The sequence below is a fragment of the Mercenaria mercenaria genome, chromosome 4, assembly GCF_021730395.1.
Source record: "Mercenaria mercenaria strain notata chromosome 4, MADL_Memer_1, whole genome shotgun sequence".
In the NCBI taxonomy this organism is placed as follows: domain Eukaryota; kingdom Metazoa; phylum Mollusca; class Bivalvia; order Venerida; family Veneridae; genus Mercenaria; species Mercenaria mercenaria.
Genome location: NC_069364.1, coordinates 94,922,718 through 94,948,619, shown reverse-complemented (window position 1 = coordinate 94,948,619; position 25,902 = coordinate 94,922,718). Strand labels below are relative to the sequence as shown.

General features: G+C 34.5%; 1 protein-coding gene across 1 annotated transcript; it reads right to left on the bottom strand.

The window, feature by feature from the left end:
* Window positions 1–6,365: 6,365 nt before the first annotated feature.
* Window positions 6,366–25,239, bottom strand: LOC123553095 (organic cation transporter protein-like). Its single transcript, XM_053541991.1, has 10 exons — window positions 24,821–25,239; window positions 17,443–17,683; window positions 14,532–14,635; window positions 13,894–14,048; window positions 13,203–13,371; window positions 12,512–12,724; window positions 11,649–11,875; window positions 9,085–9,266; window positions 7,345–7,496; window positions 6,366–7,024 (listed from the first exon to the last, which is right to left on the bottom strand). Exons 1-10 carry the CDS (start codon window positions 24,961–24,963, stop codon window positions 6,946–6,948), a joined length of 1,665 nt encoding a protein of 554 aa, XP_053397966.1. The 5' UTR covers window positions 24,964–25,239; the 3' UTR covers window positions 6,366–6,945.
* Window positions 25,240–25,902: the final 663 nt, after the last annotated feature.

Here is a 25,902-nt window from a genome sequence, read left to right as displayed (position 1 = left end):
AATGTATTTTTGAATGAAATGAGCCAAATTTAAAACAGTCCCACAGGACTCGACCATAATTTTTCAATGTCGGGGTTAGAATTCTGTCTCATTAAATCCGTTTACTTGAGGCACCCTAGAAAAAAAAATGATATTGACAGTTTTATTTTGTGTTTTATTATTGTAATTTATATGCAAATTTGAAAACAAAGAAACCAACATTTCTTTTTCTTGCAGGTGAATATAGGTAACGTACTTCCATTTTACCAGAAATTTATAATAGAAAAATCTACACAGAGAAAATACATAGCTGGTTAAGAAATTGGTTTTCATTCGAGGTTTCCTTTAAATTCAAGAAGTTCCCAATGGATAACTTCCGAATTATGTGTAACTTATATGCAGATCTTTCATAATAGAGCAGGCATTCAAGATAAGCCCTGTCACGATTTATGTGGATTAGTAAATATTTCTGTTACTTACGACCATGCTTTAATGTTAACCATACAAAAGAAACGGGTTATATTTAAAATTGTTGACCATGGTTTTATGATTAAGATTGATTTATGGACAAATGTCGTGAGTAGCAGAAATATTGAAGTTGTCTCCTCCACATAAACCATGGCAGGTTTTTTTTTTCTTGAATTTATGCTCTATTATAAAATATCTACATATAACTTAAATATGATTCTAAAGTTCCCCAGTTGAAACTTCATTAATTTTAAGAACCATCTAGTGACAATGATGGATTTTCTCTATGTAGATGTATCAGTAATTAGCTCTGGCGGCCATGTTTTTGAGAAATTGGAATAGTTATAGTGTCACACAAAGTCATTTTAATAACATACATACCCGTATAGAGAATACTGACGGCTTAGACTTAACGAATCAATCTGGTCAATTTGAGCAGCCTTGGTAGAAGTTAATTGGTTGCTACTGGCCGAGTGGTTGAGAAGAAACGTATGGACGGATGAACGACGGACGGTGTCCACAAAGGTTAGCTTAACAACAACTAGAGTTTACAGTTATTTTTTGTGAGAATAATTGCTGCTAGTAAACAACTTATTTGTCCCGCAACAAAACACGACAAACGTTACGCATGAAGCAAATAACATGAACGCCAGTTTCGTTTATTTCATTCGTCTGTCATTTTGTTATATTACTTCGTTAATGCACTTTTGTAATCTCTGTTCATACACCCTATCAGTTGGTCTTATTTCAATAAGTTTTTATGTTCAAATTAAAGCTGGGGTTAATCTGCCAACTGAGTTTACATTATTATACTTAACAAATTAATGTTCAGCTCATGACAACGTTCGTTAGACAAGTTGTTACGATTTTTGTTTTGTTAAGATCAAACTTGAATAAAAAAAAAACATTTTTCAGGATCAGAACTGTTAGTTTCTTAGCTACATGGCAAGCGTAGATCTGTTATGTGATTCCAGCAAATATTGCAAAGATAATAAGGAAAATAGCTCTACAGAGCAAAAACACTGATAACTATTTGAATCCGCCATTGTGCTACTACTTAATTTTCGCCTCATTTTTCTATTTAGTGTCTGTATACCTATAATATCGTTCGTTTTCAGGCAAGCAATGTTACTGTCAAACAACTTGTCTGTAAACAACGTTTAATTGTTGAAAAAATCATTCACCATACCTGCCATGGTTGTACACATGGTCAACTATTCAATATCGAATAAGAAAAAAATAAAGATGTTTACAATATTAAGACGTTTAACTAACAAATATTCTTTACCACAGAACAGAATTCATTATTCGTCTCAGAACGCATAGATATAACTTGGTTTATAAGAAGTCAATCCACTTTATTAATTCCTCAAATTAGACAGACATACCTCGTATTTACGAACGAACCAATCTTTAGTCTGCTCTGTTATTACATAAACCCGGATTTTCTTACATGCCATGTACGACCCAAATGTCAGATCTCTGTCTAATTATTATTATAACGACAATATCTTAAATCAGTATATTTGCCTTATATTGCAATGTGTGTTTTTGTTTGTTTATTTGCTTGATTTTATATAACGGTTCGATGGCATCAGAGTAGGTGGCGAAGAGTAAATATGGATTCTATTTTGGTACTAACATATTTTCAGGTAATCCATTGAACTGATATTCCAAAAAGCGAAAAGGCGTCAAAGGAATGGCATACAAACCTCATATCAATCACACAATGCAATTTAGCCAACTGGATTAGCGGAGCTATTTGATAGAAAGTTTGTCTGGGCGTACTTTTGAGACTGAGATCAATTTTTAGGTCATACAGAATATTGGCATATTGTACTGGAAGTTCAATTATTTATTCAGTGGCATATTATTTAGACACGTCCATTTAGAGGGATAAACACGATAATATTACTTTTTGTAGAAGAGTAAAAAATTGAGCCGTGTTGCAATATTGTAAAAGTATGTTTCAAACTTCCACTCCAAAGTCAGTATCACCTGTTTTCTTTAAAGCTATAGGTATAATGTACAGATAAAGCCCATTATGGGTCCCGTATGACACTCGCAGACCACCACTAATTGATATTTTACTTCGCGAGATTTCAGCTTTCCATTTCTGTCTGGTTTCACCTTAATTTGGGAAGCAATGATTACGAAGAGATGAAGTGATACAAAGTAACAAGTAAATCAGTTCTACAGTAGTTTTTTTCTGCTAAAGACAATGTGTACCATGTATATAGATATTAATAAGTTACTGTAGGACTTGGGCAAAATCAGGGGTAACTCATGAATATTAAGTGATATCTAATATGTATTTGACCATTTTCTGAATATAAACATTGTTGTTTTCATATTTCCTTTCTGTCAGCTGTTTAAGTTTTTACCATAATATATTGGTCGGTTTATAAACAAAATGTGAAAGCTATGCATTAACATGTTTTGATATATTTCAGTTTGAATTCGAAATATACGCCGTGTGAAGAGTGGTTAAAAACAAATATTTTCAGAAACACTACAATGCTTGGCGTTAAGTATTTTACCGTTGTTTGGTACGCTTTCCTTTTTGTGTCAGACGGAACTGCTGGAAGATTCCGGGATAGGCACTTCTTGGACTGAGATCTTTTGAATTTTTTTTATCTATTGCGTCCGGTGTTTCAAATTTAGGGACATTGAATATATATACAGAGTATACAATTAATCTGGTGTGCATTGTATGTATTTTATTCGAGCATATTTGCGTTTATTCGTCGTGTATTTTGGCGGTCTACACTTTCCTGTAACTTTGGAGCAGTCGTGATATTTTCTGCGCACCATTTATCTGTTTAAACTCCCTATTGATGTCTTTGTCACTGATTGTTTCAAGATTCCTACTTCTTTTTTCACCTCTTTTTCTATATGTCTTACTTTAGCTATGTATTTTAAGTGTATATATTAATCGTGTACCACAGCTACAGGGGACTGCGTTGGTCGACTCTCACTTTTCCTGTTGATATTTTAACATAACTATACAAAATCTTTTTCTTTTTGTTATTTTTCCTATTGTAATATAAATATAATTTTCTAATATGTCCATCACAGGTAAAGTAAACAGTATCTCAAAAATAATCCACCCCTTTCATCTATGAAGGATAAAATCTTATTGCCTGAAATCGACCTTGTCTTTTCCCTTCAGTTTTAACATTTTTATGTATACATAGGGATTGTTGCAATTTGACGCATACAAATTCACAAGCTTTCTGACATAATAAGGTTTATACAGGACAATTATTAAATCTTCTTTAAGCTGTTTTGTAACTGATGCCAAAGACTTCAGTTAGGCATTTGCACTTTATAAATGCCAACCTTCTGGCTGTGTTAGGTGTTACTTCATGACTTTTCACAAATATCTCTGTCAGCAGACAACTATATCAATTAGTGTATACATTTTATTGCTTATGGATGTAAATGAATAAACATGTACATGTATATCATTACAAAAAGACATTCTACATAATTATGTGACTCATCATTATCGGAATTCATAACCAAACATTACACACACGAGGCTAAAAATGCATAACATTATCAACTGAGTCATTATAAAAGCACAAAGGGTACCACACAATCGGTGGAAATCAAATATTAGTATTTCATTTTAATAATCTAATAGAAGGTAAATATATAACTCCAAATTGTTTCTAATTATAATGGCAAACCTCCTAGTGCGATCATGGCAACACCGGAGGGCCAATATGAAACTAGAAGACAAACAAAAGCCGTTTTTGACCTTTTAAAATGTATGCCCTCGCATAAAATTCATATTTGTATTCTAAGTCTCTATATTTTTCACACGGCCAAACAATTACGTTGCTATTTAACAGTCATGCGGCCAAACAATTATGTTGCTATTTAACAGTCATGCCATCCAAGTCTAAAAATCTATTTAGAAAAATATTATTGTCAATATGATTTTGGCGCGTGAGGCACACTGTGCTATTATGAGTCTCTGAAGAAATGTCATAACGACAGTACTTTTTGTATCAGATATATGATAAAGAGCATCATTATATACCTTACAATATATAGTAACATATTTAGGATAAAATTACAGGCACATGTGCCAATAAAGTGTTACTGGCATACTTTCGGTCATTTGCGGAACGTCAGTGCATTCCGACGTCTACGGTAAAAATGTATATGATAAAAAGGTCAGTTAGCGGGTTGCCTTGCCTTCTGGCCATAATAACACATCTAATTTCACAAAGAGCCTCCGGTTAAGACTCTCGGGCCATTATTGCAGTAGATGTGCCATTATGGCCAAAATGTACAACACAGTCGTACATCAACCTATGCAGTTAAAGACATTGGGCCATATTCATAGTCGCCACTCAAACTCACACTTGACTCAAACTTGGGTAAGTATCACTCAAGTGGGCCTCGAGTAGACCTTGCGGGAGTGTGAGTGGAGGTCGAATGTCATATTCATAAATCCCACTCAATCTTAACTTTCGGAAGGGCAACTCAAGTATTGGTTTCATTGTACATATATATTTATAGGATTATAACAGTATATATGACAATAACATCAAAGGTATGCAAAAGTGCTGATCGTTAATTTTGCAGATCTATTTGCCAAGTCGGAAGTTGTCGTTTTATTGCCTGTCTGAATGTTTGTCCGTCCGTCTATTTGTTTTATATAACGTATTAGTATTAGTATTATTAGTCATGTTAGTAGAATAAAATTTATACTTAAAAATACATGAGTTTTTTTCCGCTGAAACTGAAATTTTTTTACAACTGAATAACACTCGTGCCTTTAATTGTTGGTGTTTCCGAAAGCCAGTCCACGTAAATTCCAATCATTACAAATATATCATTTGTGAAATAAATGTTTTCGAATGAGATTTGGTGAATATTGTTTTTTTTTTAATGACATTAAATTGGAGGGAAATGTTTATATTTTTCAGTATGAATTTTCCGATATCTAGGCTTGTTAAATGTTAATATTTGTTACTAGGACGTGTGTTTCTGGGATTGACTGATGAGCCCCATTAGCCTATGCTTCGTAGATCTATATTTAATTTGCCTGTATCTATTTTTAAATAGTTTGCATCAATTAATGTCTATTATTTTTTCCTTTTTTTTGCATTTTCATCGTCCTCTACATGCAAAATGTATTAAAAAGAACATTTAAAAAAAAATTCACAAATATGTACCTTCGCCTTAAATACATACACGACACTATTATCATACCATCAAATGACTTAAATATTGTAAATTCATCATCTAAACTTGCATTTTGATATTTGAGAAACACTCAAGTGTCCCCAGGACCTCCCTCAGCAATCACTCACTCTCGAGAGTTGACTCGACTGTCACTCATCTTTATGAATACAAATTGAATCTTTCCTGAGTAAAGGCGTGACCGTTAGACAATTTATTTGAGTGCACTCAATGAGTGAAGTTGGAGAAAGGTCTATGAATATAGCCCATAGTAGTATAAACCTTGTCAATAAAATGCCAAATGAAAACATAAAGAACTATCTCAACAATTTAAACGTGCATTTGAATTTAAAGCAAGGATGTAATTTAAACATACAGTACAACCTCTGTTTGGCATAAATCACAGGGGAAACTGTTGTTGTTTTTTTGTATAGAGATTGTTGCTGTGAAAATGTTAAGGTCTAATATAAAAGGAAAACTATCTACCTTTCTTTAAGGTGTCTTAAACAACAACAACAACAATTACTTTTATTTAAGTCAGGTCACATAGTGTAACAGTATGACTGAATAAAGTAAATAAAGTGTGGGTTTTTGTTAGCAATAATACAATAAGATAATTTTCTGTAATGAACATGGGGACAGTTATTTTTTCATCAACAAAGCACATTGTTAATGTTTACAGATAGATGGAATTATCTTGCAAATAAATACATCCTAATTGTCTTAAAATTACAGATAATTACATAGGCCATACCTTATACAACAAAGGAAACAATACTACCTTAAAATACATATTACAGCATATTTACACCTAGGTCCATTCAAAACACAGAGGAAACAACGCTTATACAACAGTTTGCGTTGAGGCGACTGTTCACTTTTACCATCTACCCATCCATCCATCTTAACACCATCTGTCCGTAATATCCATCTTCTAGCCATTTAAAAAAGAAATTCTTATATCATACAACGATTTGTAACAAACTAACTAAAACATAGCATGTATGAAATACTTTCGTACATCTTCGGCAACGGAAATCACATGACCATATGTCGCATTTAACCAATATGTGTCAAATGCGATAAATGTAACAATTGTTGTCCCTGAAAATATTGAATCTGTCAAAAAAAGAATTAAGCCTCTGGAACAGGAATCCATTGAGCAATTGAAAAACTGAGCAGTTGATTTTAAATGCTGTTGTAGGACGGAATGATTTTGTGTTTTATTTTATTTTCCAGTTGACTGCCATTCTAACATAATACTCTTATCGCATATAGCATTTGTGTTACTCTCCATTACATGTTGCTGTCTGTATCCTTTGCAATAAATGGCGCTTCCACTTCTAGCTCCATATCAAACGGTGGATTCGATTTCCTACAACAATAAAGATCATTTTAATTCAATTTAATAAAATATTATTTTAAAGATAAACGCTTTTGAAATGAAAAATAAATTGCCATTTAACTAATCTCCTTAGGCACACGATTTTCATGACACTCTGAGTCCGCCAAATTTTCTTTAATATAAATAAGTTAACTTGGCTAAACTTTCCAGAAAAACTTCATAGAATGGTTAAAGAGCCAAATGGCGAAATATTTGCCTGCGTAAATATTAGCCTATTTGCAATGTGGTTTGCTTATTCGCTTCCCAATCATTTTATCTTATCTAACATATATCAGTCATTGTGACAATACCTTCCAAATTCCTCTCCTTCTTGTATGGTATCTGGCAGTTTCTGATTCAGTGTCTCTGGCAGCAAAAGTAATAGTAGACCAGCGAGTATTGATAAACCTCCAAACACTACTAAAGGTTCTACTTGACCAAACTCGCCACCTATCAATTCACCCTGTGTCAAGACAATATAGATATAATACCGGTATTATTTAATTCTTATAACGTTTTTATTTACATTTGTAATCGTTGGTAACTGCAAAACAGCTTTGAACGTGTATAGATACATGAAAATCATGCTATGAGAATGTGGTATCAAATAATAATAGTAATAACTACAGCTGCTTTTGAGAAAAGCGCATGTCTCCCACAACTGCCTAATCATCTAGATTGGCATTTCTTCTCCATTATGTATCCGAGTCAACCATGCACCATGACCTGTATCACTGACATCTTCAAGGGCCATAATTCCAAAGTGTCTGGGCCGTTTTGGCTAGTTATCGAACTTGGCCGAGGACTTATTGGCAAACACATTTTGTTCAATTTGTGAAGATCGGATGAGAAATGTTCGACTTAGAGCGCGGACAAGATTGTGACAGACACACGGACACACACACACATACAGAAGTAAATCAATATGTCTCCCACACCGCTGTGTGGTGGGAGACATAATAATAATAATAATCATAATAACAACTACAAGAACAACCCGATGTAGAAACAACAGTCATAACTCCAATGTCCTACAAATTGATTTACAGGATGATAGTGAGCATGACCAAGAAACGCGCCCAATGGTGGTCTTTATGAGGTAACTGAAACATTTGTAGTCCTTGACTGAACATAGGACATTTGGCTATTGTAGGTCAAAGCATTCTAGTCCCTTGACCTAGTACTGATTTCTTAACAGTAGGGAACTGCGTTCTCGAGTCTTATTTGGAAAACATTTCCAGTCTAAAGGTCACTATGACTTAAACTGTCAGACCCTAAAGCAAGGAGGGTCCTGTAGTGAACACATTAAGTCACTTATTTAAGTGTGACCACTGTATTCATAAGCATTCTCAAGTTGTTGACCGGAAAACAGTCTAATGCTGAAGGTCGCTGTGATCTTCATCTTTGACTTATTAATTGTAGTCCTTTAGTGAACATAGGACATTAACCTATGTCTGACTAAGGTAGGCCAAAGAATTTTCTAAATCTTGATAAGAAACTATTTTACAGTTATGCCGTCTCTCTGACCTTGACCTTTGACCACAGACACAAAAGCAGAAGAATTCGTACAGTGACTAATCACAATCACCATATGAAGTCAACTTACAGTTGGCCTCTAGCTTTCTTCAGTTACTGACTGGAAACAGTCTCCAGGCTCAAGGTCAAGGTCGGCTCAAGGTCACCTGGACCTTGACTTTAACCCGCACCCCCACCAACCCCCCAAAAAAAGGGAATCATCTATTGACCACAGGCAATCATTCTATGCTGTTGACTAATCTATGTTAAACGGCACTTTAATTATTGATCGAACTGAGAGACGGACGGGTTGACAGATGGACAGACGGACGGATCGACCTCCATAAGCAAAAAGTACCCCCTCTCACTCCTTCGAGATGAGCATAAATATCACCAAGACAATAGGTTATTTATTACACGGCTTACTTAAGAAGAAGATAATTCATGTATTTAAGAGTTCTACACAGTGGAAATTTACCATGGATCTCATGATAAGAAGGTCTGAGTACATATGATGAAAAAGGCCGTATACGTACGGATTTGGCAATATAAGGGGCAAGCATGGCTCCAACGCGTGCAGCGCAAGAACAAGATCCCATGGCAGCATTTCTTACTACAGTTGGAAGTAATTCACCAGTAAATATGAACACAACGCCAAACGCCATTGAGGATCCAGCCTTTCCTATCAACGCAAGAGTTATCGTCAACCACTGCAAATCTTAAAAGATAGTATATATAGTAGATGGATCTTTTTACGTTATGTGTGTTTTTGCTTTCGGCACGTGTGAACATGTGGATCTGAGGCTCACAAAATGACGAGTCTCTTCAAGGTTTAGGAGTATATCACCAAAACACAGAAATATTTTATAAACGAATAACATCGTTACCAATATTTTACTTAACCTTTACATGTTCTGCCGTACTGTCCCGTACTGAAAATATTCTGAAAAAGTTGTCCCCCTTTGAAAATGAAAGCCATTTGTAAAGAAATAAAAATAAACAATTGCTGAAAACTGTTTTCCAAATTATGTGAAATTTCAACACTCGCATACGATTGCAAATGAATCAAAACCAACATGTGTAACAGTTCTTTGAAAATGGTGAGTTTTTGAAGGCATTTGACTGCCCGGAAGTGGGTCCCATTTAGGCAGTCCTGTTTTCGGAATTCAATGTTTATATTAGTATACTGACAATTGTTTGTTGTTTCTGTAATGATAGCGTGTATATTACTTACATTACTCTACAAAACAAGTGTCAGTATACTGATATAAGCATTGAATTCCGAAAAAAGAACTGTTTAAACAGGCCCCACTTCCAGACAGTCAAGCGCTTTTAAAAACTCACCATTTTCAAGGACCTGTTACACATGTTTGTTTTGATGCATTTGTAAAAGAGTGCGAGTGTTGAAATTTCACATAACTAGGTGAAACACAGTTTTCAACGATTGTTTATTTTTATTTCTTTACAAATGGCATTCATTTTCAAAGGGAGACAACTTTTTCAGGATATTTTCAGTACGGGACAGTACGGCAGAACATGTAATGGTCAGGTAAAATATTGGTAACGATGTTGTTCGTTTATAAAATATTTCTGTTTTTTTGGTGATATACTCCTATTAAAACCTTAATATTTTAAGGGGGAAAAATAGGACCAGTGCACAAGCTTTAACATTTTTCACATATTTTGTGTAGAATAGTTTGCAATTTCATACTAAGCCTTGTTTGGTATCCACAGTTTTCCTTGATCTCAAAAACGGATTTGTCAAGAACTAATTAGCTAATTAGCTGTGTTGTATTTAGAAGTTCGTGGTGTTCCGTTCTGAATCATTTTAATTAAAACCATTTACAGTATGGAATTTTCCATAAAATAGGCATCTCGTGACGGAGCTATAAATTGAACTTCCTTCATGTTATATTGAACACAGTTAATGAAAAGAGGACATTATTACCTTTTCATATGACTAAGTACAGCGGACAACATGTGCAATCTAATCAAAACCATATATTCAAGAGCACGAGGTTTGCACGAGGTTACCTTTTAGAAAGATCTGGTTCTTAAAGACCCACAGCGGGAAAATTTTGTATTATTTTGCGTTTCCACGATTTAAATATTATTAAAATAAAACAGGTATCTAGTTGCAAACTGAAGGAGGCATATAATAGGTAAAGACAAAGTGTCTAATGTTTAAACATTTTATTGTATCAATGTAGCAGTATGCATAATGTATTAGTTAAGTTTAAACTACACTTTGTTTCTACAGTAAAAGATAAGTTATTTATTTCATTTTTATAAACTACATTGAAAAGGGAACGACAGGATAAGTTAGCAGATGAAGTTGTTTAAACATATCAAATCAGGAAAGGCATAAATTTTAATCTTGCCATCTAGTACTATATCTGTATTATACCTGTATTATCAGAATGATTTTCATGAATTATATATATCTGGAGAAAACGTCAGTAAGCTGTGGTTGGTCTTTAAGTCTGATTGTTACATGCATGTAGTTATTGAATACTAGTAAGTATTTGATTATATTAAAAACAAAAACCACAGAAATGATAACTATCAAAATATTATGTGCACCATTGTGCACGATTAACATCAGTTAAAACGGTAGAATCATTCATTTAATAAATTTTCGTCCGTTGAGAACCAGAAGGGCTCATCAACGTTATTCATCCGTATGCTGATGAGCCCGTCTGGCTCTCAATGGACGTTATATTACTGAGTTTAGAGACACGCCGACACATTTGGATTCAAATGGTGGCTTTTCAGGCTTTTAATTGCAGCGAGTAATGTCTAGGGAGTCACAAGTAAATGTACATGAAAGCAGCCATATAACCATAGAGTGGACACGCTGGTCAAGTAATAAATAATTATTTACGCTTGTTAGTTTCCTGGTGTGGCATCTGCGAAATCGCCGAGGATATAATATGCATAAGTATTAAATGCATCACATCTAGCATAAACGCCTTGTATACTTATCGCACAATAAATGCAAAGAGCCAAAAACTGCCGCTGCTCAAGTAAAATGCGAAAATGTTGTCTTGAGAATGCAAAGAATGTTCATGTGTGTATGATAACAAAAACTTAAAACTACCTGTTTTCGCCAGTAACACTGTTGGCACTGTGGCAAGACAAGCTACACCACCAACCAGTAGACTTCCGGCGTTACACCAGCGTCGACCTATTCTGTCAAGCAGGATGATACCAACGAGATATCCGGGAAGTTCGGCCACACCCATCAACAGGAAATTAAGATAGAAACTTCCGCCGAGGTTCCCAGCGTTCATGGTAACGCCATAATAGGTCATGCTCACTATCATCCTGTAAACAGATATATGCAAGGGAGGTCACTAGCTAAAACTAAATGGGTTACTAAAACGTGCTTTCCCTCCCTTTAACCGAGTACAGGAGCTAATATTGTGTTGTTTGTCTGATATGGTAATAATGGAGTATGCGAAAGTAACATTAAGTAAATGTTTGGTGTTTGTTTTGTTCAAGTCGCCTTATGACCTATAATTGTGTTGGTGCGACGTTAAACCCAACAAAAATAGAATAAATTGTTTTTGTTCGTTAGTTTTTACTTTAAAATCAGCTAATATAAGGATTTAAGTATTATATAAAGGATTTCGTTAAATTGCTGAATGGAAGGCGACTTATTATATCTTCTTTTTTTTTCAAACTGCTTTCTCAATACATTTCTCCCTTTTTTTAAAACAAGTCAGTATATCAAATCTGTAAACAACATTTAAAAAACCCTTAGCTAAGAATTGCCTAATGCTCTAAATTTCATTTCTTTCATTTCCTCTTTAAACACTTACAGTGCATTTGACCAATGAATATAGACCACCTGCATCTAACGACCAGCTTTTGTCTCTCAATAACGTGGTCTTCTTACACTGGTTTAACTATAATCTGAGTTCACTAGGGAAGACGCTGTCGGTTTAAATATTGACTTACCAATCAAAGCACAATATAAGCGTTCGCTTCAAGAGTACGGGGCTCGTGACCACGTGCCAGAGATTCCCATGTGTCCCTTTATCGTCTTCTTTGACTTCCAGCATTGATTCAGGAAGTGTGACTTTGTTTGTGTCTGCTACTTTACGGATAATGGTTGCTGATTCGCGTCTTCTCCCTTTACTGATAAGCCATCTGGGCGATTCTGGTATAATCCTGTATTAACGGAAATGGTTAAATATTCTGTCTCATTAATATACCGCAATGTGAATCCAGAACCGCAGACACTGATTCTGGTCTACGTTCATGCCATTCTAAAACATGTTCTTATGACTATATTTGAATCACATTGAATGCAAATGAAAGTATAAAAATGTATTCCTTTAAAAGTGAAATGATTTCAAGAACTAAGACACTTGCTTTGAATGTACTGGTCAGTATCGCTAGAATTTTACTTCGCTTGTAGGAGAATCAACTCCCGTCAGGGCGAAAACAGTGGAAAAAAATTCTCTACAAGGTGCGAACCTGCGACCTCTGGGTAAGGTTTACAAATCGAGGAATATCATTAACAGAGATAAAAGAATTTTTAATTGGATAAACCAATACCTTTGACGACCGCCTGCTTACGGCAAACTATAATAATAATGAAGTGTTTAAATAGGGTAATATCTCCCAAAATTGACACGTTACATACCACCAGAGAGCCAGATAAAATATACATGGTATAGCACATGCTGCGTTGATCCAGATCCAGTCCCGGGCGAGGTAGCTCACAGTCGCCAAGTATATTCCACCAGTACCAAAGAATATCTGTAGGAACATGCCGGTCCATACCCGTTTTGTTACACCAACAATTTCCATACCTGAAATAATTTTAAAGATATGAATTTCACCAATAAAATGAAATACAAGATGGTCTAACTGATTCTTAGTCTACCTTCATTTGGAAACCATTTGCTCAAATTCCGCCCATTTTCTAATTTTTGAACATTTCAAACAAATCAATTCCATCTTGAAAAAAACTTTAACACTGAATAAATGAAAACAGTGTCATAACCAACGGCAGCGATTTATGATAGTTTTCTTCATATCGATACTTTTGACTGTCTGCCGCAAAAGCCTCTCGCAAACTAGAATCCTATGTACAATGTGACTGTGTTGCACCTCTGATGGACTCAGTATACGAAGGAGCGCTAAGCGGCAATTTTGCACCGTATCATTATGTTGGCTCCTTTTTTAACAATCTTCTCACAATTTCCTGGTATATTGCAGCTTATTGTAAAGAGAAATTATATAAACCTCATTTTTTTCTCATTCCAAATGTACTTTTTCAGCAATCAATTATTAAAAAATGTATGACTCTCACCGTGTTATTTAATACATACTAAAAACGGCGATACACATAAAGGCCCCATGGGCGGATGCTCCGATAAGAAACTGTAGGATGGCAAACGAGTAGAATTCTGGCGCCCACGTAACGCTCGCAGACACCACCAATAGAAGAGCCAGTGCTGCACATAAAGCCTTCTTTCTACCCATTCTAAAAACAAATAAAAATAAACTTCAACATATAACAATCGAATCACTGTCATATTTTTTATACAACAGCGACATGCAATTTAAGGTGCGAGGATGTGAGTGAATTTAATGTTATATCTTCCCTTTTTCTACTTATACTAGCGCATATTTCGCTTTATGATATGTCACTTTTTCGGTTTTCAAAACCCTTCAAATGAATTCAGCGTTTTTCCTTCTCAGACACATCTTTGCTATATCAAATGCCTAACTACCAATGAATAACCAGTTATAACTGCAACGTTGTTTATAGCCAGGTTCATAAATAAGAATTTTCAAACCTAATTTTGACAAACGAATAGACGGAAAAACCGTCACAGTTATGTTTAGAAATGACAACGAAAGAATATTTAGGAAGTTCAAAAAAGTAAGTTTTTTCTACGGATTCTAGTGTGTATATTCTTGAAATTATTTAGGATTAATAGCTACCTTTCTTACAAATACTTACATGTCGGCGAATATTCCAAGAACAAAGTCCCCGACAAGGACTCCAAAATAGAAAAGCATCTGTATATGAGAGGTTTTAAGCGCATCTCCACAAACAAAATTCGCCTGTATCATAATAAGACAGAAAGCATTATGTTTTGTAACATTGTAGATAACAAAAATGTTTAAAACATGTAATGTTTAAAAACTATATTATGATAAATGTCCAACAAACATTACATATCAAATCGACCTAACATCAGTTTTGAAATGTTTACGTTATACATAGTGTTGTTTCCTTCGACTAGCCATTATTTTATCGCCTGAATGTCGGACCAATATCAATAATAGATACAGTATAGGTTTGCCGATATTGATCCAATATTACGATGTTTGCTGGGTAGACGATTAGACTGTCGTGGTTATTATCAACAACAACAACAACAAACTTTATTAGCAATATCGACATAACATGTCTTTGGCTAATGAACAGAGATAACTATAAGAAATAACTAGATATACATGCACATGAGTAAACATTACAATTATATGTATAATAAAAGAAATTCGTATCAATGGTCTTAACTATAACGTTTCTGCCCTTAATTTATATGACTCGTTGATAAATTTACAAATATTTATTACAGTTTTTCTTTTTCTTGACCTCATTAATCTGTTGAATTTCTGCATAGATGTGGTATGTATTTTGATCGAATATTAGAATATTTGCAGCAAGTCATCAAAAAGTGATATTCTGATTCTACGACATTATGATTACAATTTCTACAAATTCTATTTGCTCTATCAGTACCAACATATCTTCCTATTTCTATAGCCAGACTGTGTGCTGAAAGACGAAAACATGTAAGCAATTTTCTGAGATAGTCATTTTCTACAATATCAAGATAAGGCTCATATCTAAATTCGGTTTTGAATTCTGAATAATAATCAAGTTTTGCCATATTGTTGATATCAAAGTGCCAGTTTTGCTTAAATTGGTCTCGGAGACGATTCTGTAACATAGGAAAATAATTTATATTTTCATTAATGTTGTTCCATAAATTGCTAAAACCTAAGTCATTCAATAATGATTTCACATGTTTAGCCCAATTTAAACATCTTGGGGAGTCAATATTATTACACTGCATATTAAAAACATGGTACATAAGTGAATTTTTATTATTCATCAGTTTCAGCCAGTACTTCAAAACTCTTTCCTTACACAGTATAGACAAAGAATATCTTCCTAATTCACCAAGAACAGCCATATTAGGAGTTTGGGGTTTAACCCCAAGTATTTTTTTGCAAAATTTCAAGTGAACCCTGTCTATAGAATTGGTATCATATTCACCCCATATCTCTAAGCAGTAGAATAAAATTGGTTCAACCATGCGATCAAATAATAAAAGCTTAGTTTTCAAATCAAATTTAAGTCTAGAAAAGATTGAATATAAACCATTTATTGCTTTGAGGGACTGGTCGGACAAAGATTTAATTGCCTCCACCATTGATCCATTACTGCTAAACTTTACCCCAAGGTAACAAAGAGTCTACGATCTCTAACGGTTCATTATTAATACACCATTGATAATTTTCTACTTTTCTTCGTTTTCTAAAAGTACATATTTTTTGTTTTATTAATATTGATCTTTAATCCCCATTTAACAGAATATACATAAAAACTATCTAATTGAGCCTGGAGGCTTTGTTTGTTCGTAGTAAAAAGGACCATGTCGTCTGCAAATAACAACATATAGATACAAAATTGAATTAAATCAGTTTCAGTCAAGGAATTAAAATCAAGGTTTTATGTTACATCGTTAACGAAAAGAATAAAAAGTATCGGCGAGAGTGGTCCCCCCTGTTTCCAGCCGAGCGACACCTCGAAAAAATCAGACGTATTTGAGAAAACCTTAATACAGGCTGATACATGTTCATAAACTGGTGTTAACATTTTAATCATTTTACTACTCACGCCAATGTCAAGTAGTTTATACCACAATATTTCTCTGTCGATAGTATCAAAGGCCTTTTCATAATCTATAAAGGCACAATATCGTGTTTCACTGGTTGACAAAAGTTTCTGTATAATACTGTGGAGGATGAATACACAGTCAGAAGTACTTCTATTATTACGAAATCCAAACTGGACATCACTGAGTATAGATTGACTCTCACACCAGTTATTTAGTCTGCCACGTAAAATATTGTACTTATAAGGGATATGCCTCTATAATTACTGGGGTCAGACTTGTCACCTTTTTTATGGATTGGCACAATAATACCTTTTGTCCAACACAGTGGGTAAACACCATCATTAAATATCTTGTTAAAAATTGAAAGTAAAAATGGAGTTATAAAACCTTTGGCATCAATAAAAAAGTCTGATATTATTAAATCACAACCGGGTGCCTTATTTCTTGACAAAGAAGAAATTGCTTTATGCATTTCACCGTCCTCTAAAGGTTTACCTAGGCATTGTATTTCTACGAGATTATCTATAACATTAGACATATTAGGGATGAAATTACTCTCAACCTTCCTGTTAAGAATTTCAGAAAAATATGAAGCAAACTGGGCTGCATCAATTTGTGATGATTTTGCATTTTTCAAATTTCTGTATGTGTTGACTTTGCTCCAAAATTGTTTTGGGGAATTTTTGCTCAAGTCGTAAAAATTTCTTTTTTCTTTCGAGAAATATTTAAATTTGGCTTTTCTTTTGGCGTCATGAGCTTCTAGGTCACTTCGACCCGCTGTCTAGAGCCATTTAACAGTTTGTCGACCATTTGTTACATCAACTAATCAAATTGTCGGCATACCGGCTATTTTGTCTGGGAATAGACATAAGGAAACACAAATTAGATTTCCTTTAAAAATAATATTTATATTTCTAATAAAATGAAAACATAATGACATAAAGCTAAATAAATTACCTTTGAGGTAAATGTTTCGCTGAAAACTGATTTGTCGTACACCCAATCCGTACACTTTAAAACACTTGCGTTTATTGGTCGGCTGTTTCCGTCTAATGCTGCACTTCCGGTATCGTAAACATTACACTGGTCATAGGTCAAGGTCGGATCATCTGATAATGGAATACTTTTATTGAGCAGTTCTTCATGAAATTTACCCTGAACTTCGTATGTGTCATTGTCCAATCCTGGTATCTTGCATCTATAAAGTGTGAGCACAACTTTAAAACATGTATGAAAAAAACATTATCAGTATTCACTTACTGAATGGCTTGCAAGGTCAATAACCAAAACTATTTGCACGAGTTTTGATTATTGCGCGGCAAGCCATTCAAAAAGTGTTTCATTTCATGGTATTTGAAATAAAAATGTCAAATAATAACCGGTCATACAGCAAAAACATTAACTGTCTTCAGAAAACAGTTTAAACATACCCACTAAAGGTTTATCTAAAGTTCCTATACACGTTTCAAAGAGGAATTACTCAGTGTTCGATGATAAAGTCCTGATTATTATAAAAGGAAGAAAACCCTCACTTCTGTCTTTGCAAATCTACAAGGAACGTACTCATAAGTTGTTCACATTTGTTCAGTACATGTCAATGAAGTTTCTCTCTAACATAGCTTCGTTTTTTGTTTTTGTTTTTTTCTTCTTTTTTTTTCTTTTTTTTTTTATTTTGTTTTCTTTTGTTGGATTTAACGTCGCACTGACACATGATAGGTCATATGGCGACTTTCCAGCTTTAATGGTGCAGGAAGACCCCAGGTGCCCCTCCGTGCATTATTTCATCACGAGCGGGCACGCATAGCTTCGTACTTTCGTATTCAGACCAGATTTACGTCAGGTAGGCGGATGAATAAGGTCAAACCAACAAGTTTAATCTGACAACAAATTCTAGATTCGATATACGGCTTTGCCATTTTGATAATATAAGGTAGAGTGTAAACAAGATTCTATTGTGATTTAGCCTAGTTTAAGACCTCAGTTAACCCAGTTTTTGAACTTGACCTAAATGTCATAGAGACAAACATTCTAACATAAAGTGTTAACAAGGTGTTTTTATGATATGACCTAGTGACCTAGTATCAATGTGGCCCCTGTAGTGCTATTAAAGTTCGCCAATGATTTGACCTAGTGACCTATCTTAAGACCTCGAGTAGCCAAATTTTAAAAGTGATCTAGATTTCACAGAAACAAACATTCTGACAATCATGTAGGGATGTCAGGATATGAGTTATAAGACCCAGGGAAGTGCCTACGCCTTTAGTATCTTGAACAATGAAATGTGTCCAACAGCTAAGGTGACTTTGTCTTAGACTAGCTGACAAACGCTGTAGAATGTCCTTTGTTAAAACGTAGAGCTGGTGACACCATATATCTCATATAAAATTTTTCTCTGGTTACCTTGCCTTAATGATTCGTTTATCAATGATTCGTAAATAATTGCAATTATGACCTAGATAATTTCAGGGATCAGGCAAAAATCACTCAGTGTTTCAACTATCAACCGTCAACTAATGAAATCAGCTAAAACTCCCATAGGCTGGAGATACTATACTTGACTGGTATTTCTGTCGAAGTTACCGTTAGACAATGTCTTTGAACAACAACGTACGAGTCCTATCGCATAGATGCTTTAATTAAAGCTGAATTTATTTGCCCTGACTCTGGATGCTTAACACCTATATGCTATCATATATAACATTCAACTATCATATAGATATTACTCCGATGACTTGGCTGTACTTTGTCTCTAAATAAACTGTAACTCACTAAGTTCCGATGCTCAGCCTATATTTGCTATATCGTTTATAGCATTCAGCTACCGTTAATGTAAAACTCCTATGTGCTGGCCCTATAGCTCGAAACCTTGTTCTTCTTTTGTCTATGAACTTCAAACGTCTTCTTTATAATAATTTATCCGCCCTGACATTGTAGTTGCAATAACTTCCACATCAAGATACTGGGATAAATTATTACAATGTGCCCAATCACGTGATCGCGCTACGTCATTTTGTTCCCGCTACAAGCTCGAAAGTGAAAGTGAAAAGGTAAACAAAAATTATAAATCAGGGCGTAAGTTTGTTATTCAATATATTGTATAAATATCATGCACATGATTCGAAACCTATTTGAAAGTGCTAACCCCGGTACTACGAATTTCACACCAAACCCTTCCCGTTTTAAGGCACATTGTATTAGTTGAATCCTCGATCGATGGATACAGAACGAACTATCTGTGTGTTCCGTCAATCTGACTAAAGTACTTGATCTTCTAAACGAAGATCTGAGAATGACCCATTCACATTCGTCTTCTGTATATTTTGGATTTCCGATATTGCAATTTTTATTTTCGCAAATCTATTTTTATTTGAACCAATCAGACAACTTGTTTCAACAAGCATTTGCCTGAACCATCAAAATAGCGTCGAATGTCAAAGAGTGAGAAAAATATGTGCAGTCCTGGTAGTCCGGGGCTCGAACCCGGGACCTCTCGCTCACGGGGCGAGTGCCCTACCGACTGAGCTAATCGGCTGTCTGACACCTTGTAAACGTGACCAAGTCTAACATATGATTTCTCTCAAAACACGAGGGCGTAGTCGCGATGTGGTCGTCATAAGAATGTAAATACAATGTATGAAAAACCCAGGCTAAATATAGATTTTTTAAACTTCTACTATCATATACAAAATGTTGTGAGTAAGGCTCTGATTGGCTGCCGGAAAGGTCGTCAGAACGAGGCTATCAATAGCACGTCTTCAGATCCTATGTGCGTAGCTTTAATTGGAGATGTACTTTAGTCAGATTGTGTGTTTCGCCTTAGTAGAAGTGAGCTTTGATTGGTGCTATTGAATTTCATAGAACTTGTTTCTGATTGGTCCAAATTAATAGTATTTTACAACAGGTACTTGCTTTAACAAATATTTGGTTTCATTTAACTTTTGTATATAATGTGTAATGCTGGGATCCAGCTAACACTGTAATTAACCCAAATCGTCCAAAAATGACCCAAATCCTATCATTAAAAGGGTTTTGAGCATCTCATTTTTATTTTTAGTTATTACAAACGTTACATTTCACATAATTTTGCATATAACTTAAAAATGTGATTAACAGGAACATAATTTTAAGAATAACAACTTTACATTCGAATTATTTTGAGTACGAACACACTTAGAGTACGGATGAGTACGAAGCTAGTGACTAGCTTTTGAGGTTTATTATATGAATTCTGCGAAAAATCAGGTAAAAACAAACCGACTGATACTAACAAAAATCATTAATATAATACCTAAAAACGAGCAATAACACAAGTTACACGCGATACTTATTTATTCACAGTTATTTACAATAACTGAACAGACGCTTTGTAAAGGGAGTAAACTCTAAGAGAAGCTAGTGCGTACATTGATGGGGGCAGTACGTTTGGGGTTAGAAACTGATACAGCTAAACAAACTATGGATTACATTGTATCTATAATGCTACAAGAAGAGGTTATCATGGAAGAAACAAGATGCAGATGCCAGATATCAGTCTACGCAGAAATACATACATACGTCCCTGGCAAAGCATTTCAAAAATAAAAATCTTGTATTAACAGCATGTGAATTGCCTTGTTTGCACACGATTTTTCTCCCGTTAATGCTTGGGCGGATCCAGTGAAAAAAGTAGTTTTTATGCAAGAATGTTTATGTCAGGATATACTTCTTTGTGTAGTAGGGTAGAGTATAAGGGTGCACTTATACTTCCTTGCTATTGAGCTAGCTTTTATAGCGACGTTGTAGAGTGTCCGCCTTAGGTGTGAGAGGTCCCGGGTTCGATTTCCGGTCAGGCCTGAAGTATTTTCAGCCTGTTACATTTGAATATTCGACTGTGCATAAAAATGGAAACTGGACAACAATTAATAATAAAAAAGTAACTTCTAAGTGTGTTTAAAGCTCATGTCAAGTAGATTGAATATCTATCCAGTTGCACACTGGACAAGAAAAAACGAACAGTCATGATTCACGTCAATGTGTGATCTTAACATTTTGGACAGGTGTCTGGGCTTTGCACCAGTTATGTTGTCCCGGTATGAAGAACATTTGTGATTTTGTTATCGATGGCAGAGGAACGGAACGGAACAGACCCTATTAACTTGAGATATTTTCTTGTATCTTGGTTCAATGTTTACTGAATCATCATAATCCTTTGATGGTGGCTTCTAATGTCCCTTTAAGAATTTTTACGTTGTGATGCATTAATGCGTTTCCAGGAAAGCTTTTAAATACGAGATGCCTACGAACAACATGTCGAGCCCGTCCTATGACCCATAACTGTGACCTTGACCTTTAAGATAGAGTCCGTCTCACTGAGGTTAATATTCATGCCAAATATAAACAAGATTCCTCAATGCATGTCAAAGTTATAGGCCGGACAAACAACAAATCCGGACGCACGCACGCACATACACAGAACAGTCATTTTGATAACTATGTCTTCGCTTCCGCAAGCGGGCTTGACAAAAATGATTGATTTTATTTAAATAATTATAAGCCATTTTATGCGTTTTGAAAGGTATAAACCACATCGGGACCGCAATTTTATGAATCCCGATACTTGGGATTATTTGTAAGAAGTCCTAATCCGTTTTATATCAGTTTAAATGCACAAAAATAGCAAGAAAACCTTTTATTTACATTTTTAAAGTAGTTTGTAACACAAAAAGTAGTTTCAATATTTAAATAGAACAGCCAAAAAACCTTGCGCATATCAATTTTAATTCGCCTTCCGATAAAATTACAGTTCCAGACTTTAACTTAAAATATCTGCAAATCAAAGAAAAAAACTCATATGGTCGTGTCAATTAAATTTTGATCTTTCTCGTCAGAAATAAATAGTTTAAAGTATTATTTTACGCTTTTTTTTTAAATTCTGGCCTCCAGTTTTGAAAGATTTCTTTTTCTAACGATGCCATTTTGTTAACGTGTTTTGTGACTAACGTCAAACGCGCGTATAATCTAGTGGAGAGGACCACATTTCATGATATTATTGCAAGGAAAATAATCACTTCTTTCTTTCTATATAAAACATTTTACTGACTGTAAATATAAATTTTTCTACGTTAAGTATTTAAACTTTGTTCTTGTCATGTAAGTCGCACTGCAAAAAAGGTCCCTTTTCACGTGACGAATCACTTCTCAAATAATCTTATCATGTGGAAGTAGTTAGAAGCAATAGAAGAAATTTGGCAAAGGTCATATTGTTTACCGGCTTGATTTTGCATACTGGCAGATAACCAGTGGAAAATTATGAGTACGAAATTGTTCCTTGACAAGCATGAAAGATAATACCTGCTCCGTGGTAAACGCATGTCAGTTTATTCCCACTTTTCAGGTTTTTGATCAAACAAACAACAAACGCAAAATTTATAGGTCAAGTTTGTTTGTTTGACCGATAACAATGTTTTATAAACGTATCGGTTTACAACCTTTAACACTCTCTAAGGATTAAGTGCATTTGGTTTCTAACCTAATCATATTTTTATTTTTCCGCAAATCAACATATACGTGTAATGTTCCAATAACCGTTCAGCTTTCAAACCAATTCAAATAACCGTTCAGAACCACAAAGTTACAAGTTCAAAACTTTCCTGAACATGATCTACTAAGAACTATGTTGCCCTTCATTCCATTAACAATAGACTAACTACTAGAATGATAAATAATCTGTCTTGTATTTTTTCATTTATTTTATGTAGTAGTGCAAAATACAGCTCTATTTTAGCGATTTTCTCTGAGAAGTAATTATAATACAAAATGTATTATCGCATGATATTGGACGTAGGGTACAGACTGGCTATACTAAAACATTTAAAAATAAAAATGATATTATATATCATAGTCTAGGAGCCAGTCTACTTTAAAAGTAAGTTGGAAAAAAATCCCTAAAAACGCATGAAACTACTTTACCGTGTATCTTTCTTCCATTAAAGGATCACTCGAGCAACCAGTGTTACTGACACTCGTACCATTACAAAGTAACCGATGCTTTTTCTTGAAGACGCACGTACGGCTGTACTTTCTGACAAAGATCTTGTATCACATCTATATATCATTACGCGACTGAACTCGATGCTTGAGCTAGTACAGTGTGTGTCCTTTCAGTTGCTACTTTTTCTCTCACGAATAATTTACTGATCAACAATAATAAAACGTTAAGCAACTTTAAAACTAAGCATTAAATAATATTTCATTTTTATCTTTATAAAATATTTTCTTAATACATCGGTCATTAAAAGTACGAAATAGAAATTTAAGACATACAGTTACATTATTCGTAATTGTTTATATAGTATAACACCGTTTCAATATTTGCAAGCTAAGCAAAAAAACCTTGTTTTAAAGCGATCCGCTCCAGCTAAAAAGAAGCACACTATCTCATGATCAGTTAAGTTTACTGTAAACACACATCGTGCAAAGTCTGAATCGTGAAATTTAGAGCATTAGACTTTTCGTGAAAACCTTCTTTTTTCTAAAACATCCAGTCGAAACTGGATTATAGAAGCGCGTTAACATACTACTAATGTACGTTAATGTCAATTTTCCTTTTGTCTTCGTTATTCTTCTTTTAACAGAACAAAAATCAGCATGTCGCTAAAGATACAATTTAACAGCAGTTAGCATAGTTCTTCATCTTGACCTCTTGAACCTTTTCAACGACCTCAATATTCAAATACACCACATCGATTTCTGCATATTTTGCAGATAACACTTTATTCTAGATAAAAAAAAAGTGAAAAAAATCATGAGTAGAATACATAGAATCGTAGAATACCAGTATCCTGATGAAACAAATTACTCATATATAAGCTTAAAAAAGTTTTTAGTATGGCATACATAAAAATAGGAAAACAATCAAACATTGTTTACAGGTATTTTTGTAACGGCAATGACTTCGGTTTTATGAGGGGGTATACTTGGTGGTTGTGGGGGGGTGGGGATTTCGTGAGTTTTTTTACAGGGCGACTGATTGACGTTTAATTTTGAGGGACCGGGGTGATTCATGTTTTATTGGGGGACTGATTGACGCTTTTGACGGGGTATTGTATAATTGATTCATGTTTTATCGGGGGACTAATTGACGTTTTTGAGGGGTGGGGATTTATTCATGTTTTTCTGGGGGACTAATTGAGGTTTTTTCATGGGGATGGGAGTTGGATTCATTTCCAGTAAGTTTGACATGCGGTGTATGTTTAAGTTTTTTGGACCGAGGAAAATACAGCGAACATTTTACTGAGAACGAAATTGTCATTGCAGAGGTAAACAAAACAACAAAAGTAAGGACGCAGAAAATTACCTGTGATCCGGAGTGTAGAGAATTACAATCACCATAAAACAGAAGCTACCAATGCTCACTGCGGGAAAAGCCAAAAAGCTGAATACCCTTTTCTGATATATTCCAAACTGTCCAAGTTTCTCCAGAATTTCATCAAACTTCATCTTGGTAGAGGCACTTCTTAATAGCAAATTAGTGAATCCAGTTATATTGCGAATACAGTAAGTCTTTTTGATATCACACTAAATTCCGCGTCGCTGGTCGAGGTATTCGTCTGCAAACAGGAACACTTGTTTATCATATAAAGTGCTGATATAAAAACATGGTTCATTTTAAGTGTAGTTTTTACAAGTAAATCAAGCACAACTGTCTGATTATATTGTGCTGCGATGCAGTGTCCATCAATTTTGAACAGCTGATATTTTTGGGAAGTTTCCAAACGTTCATGCGTTCTGTAAACATACAAACTAGATCTAACTGGTTTGTTAGATTAAAATGAAATGTAATATTCTCTACCGGGAGCCGTCTTTTTTTCAAATTTTGACATATGAAATGTGACGTTAACTGTAGATTTTGAGATTGGAAATGAGAAAAGAAATAAAAGAGATACGAATGAAATAGAGGCAAATTCGGGTAAGACATAATTATTGTCCCGACAGATATGTATAGATTCTATATGCTATAAAAAGATATCTTTGACTGCCCGTTGATTTAACTTTCTTGATATTTTAAAGGGACTGGACGAAAATTTTTGGCTAAAATGATCTTTCTTTAAAATTGAAGTTTGGTTACATGTTGATCATAAGAACATGAACATTTGTTTCTAAACTATTTTCAACAAATGCTAAATCAAGAAAAAAAAACATGCTTGGTTATGAAAATTAAACCAGGGTTGCCTCAGCAATAGAAACAATTACACACAGCTTTATAATTAAGACAGTTTACCACGTGACAAACGTTCAATTCGGTTAGCAGAAAAAACAACAACTGAAACTCAGGTGTTCCCATAAAATCTGTCAATAACTAAGATACAAAACTTTCTTAAAAATACAGCAATGGAAAGTATGATATTTTCTTTGCTCTTGTTCAATCTGGATGTCAGT

What these genes read in the sequence shown, in the direction of transcription:
- LOC123553095 (XM_053541991.1), bottom strand. Translation starts at nt 24,963, where the DNA reads ATGAAGTTTGATGAAATTCTGGAGAAACTTGGACAGTTTGGAATATAT. An exon ending in CTCTACACTCCGGATCACAG is followed by an intron (nt 17,684 to 24,820) that starts GTAATTTTCTGC and finishes CACACTTTATAG; the next exon opens with ATGCAAGATACCAGGATTGG. An exon ending in GAAGGAGAGGAATTTGGAAG is followed by an intron (nt 7,025 to 7,344) that starts GTATTGTCACAA and finishes TTATTGTTGTAG; the next exon opens with GAAATCGAATCCACCGTTTG.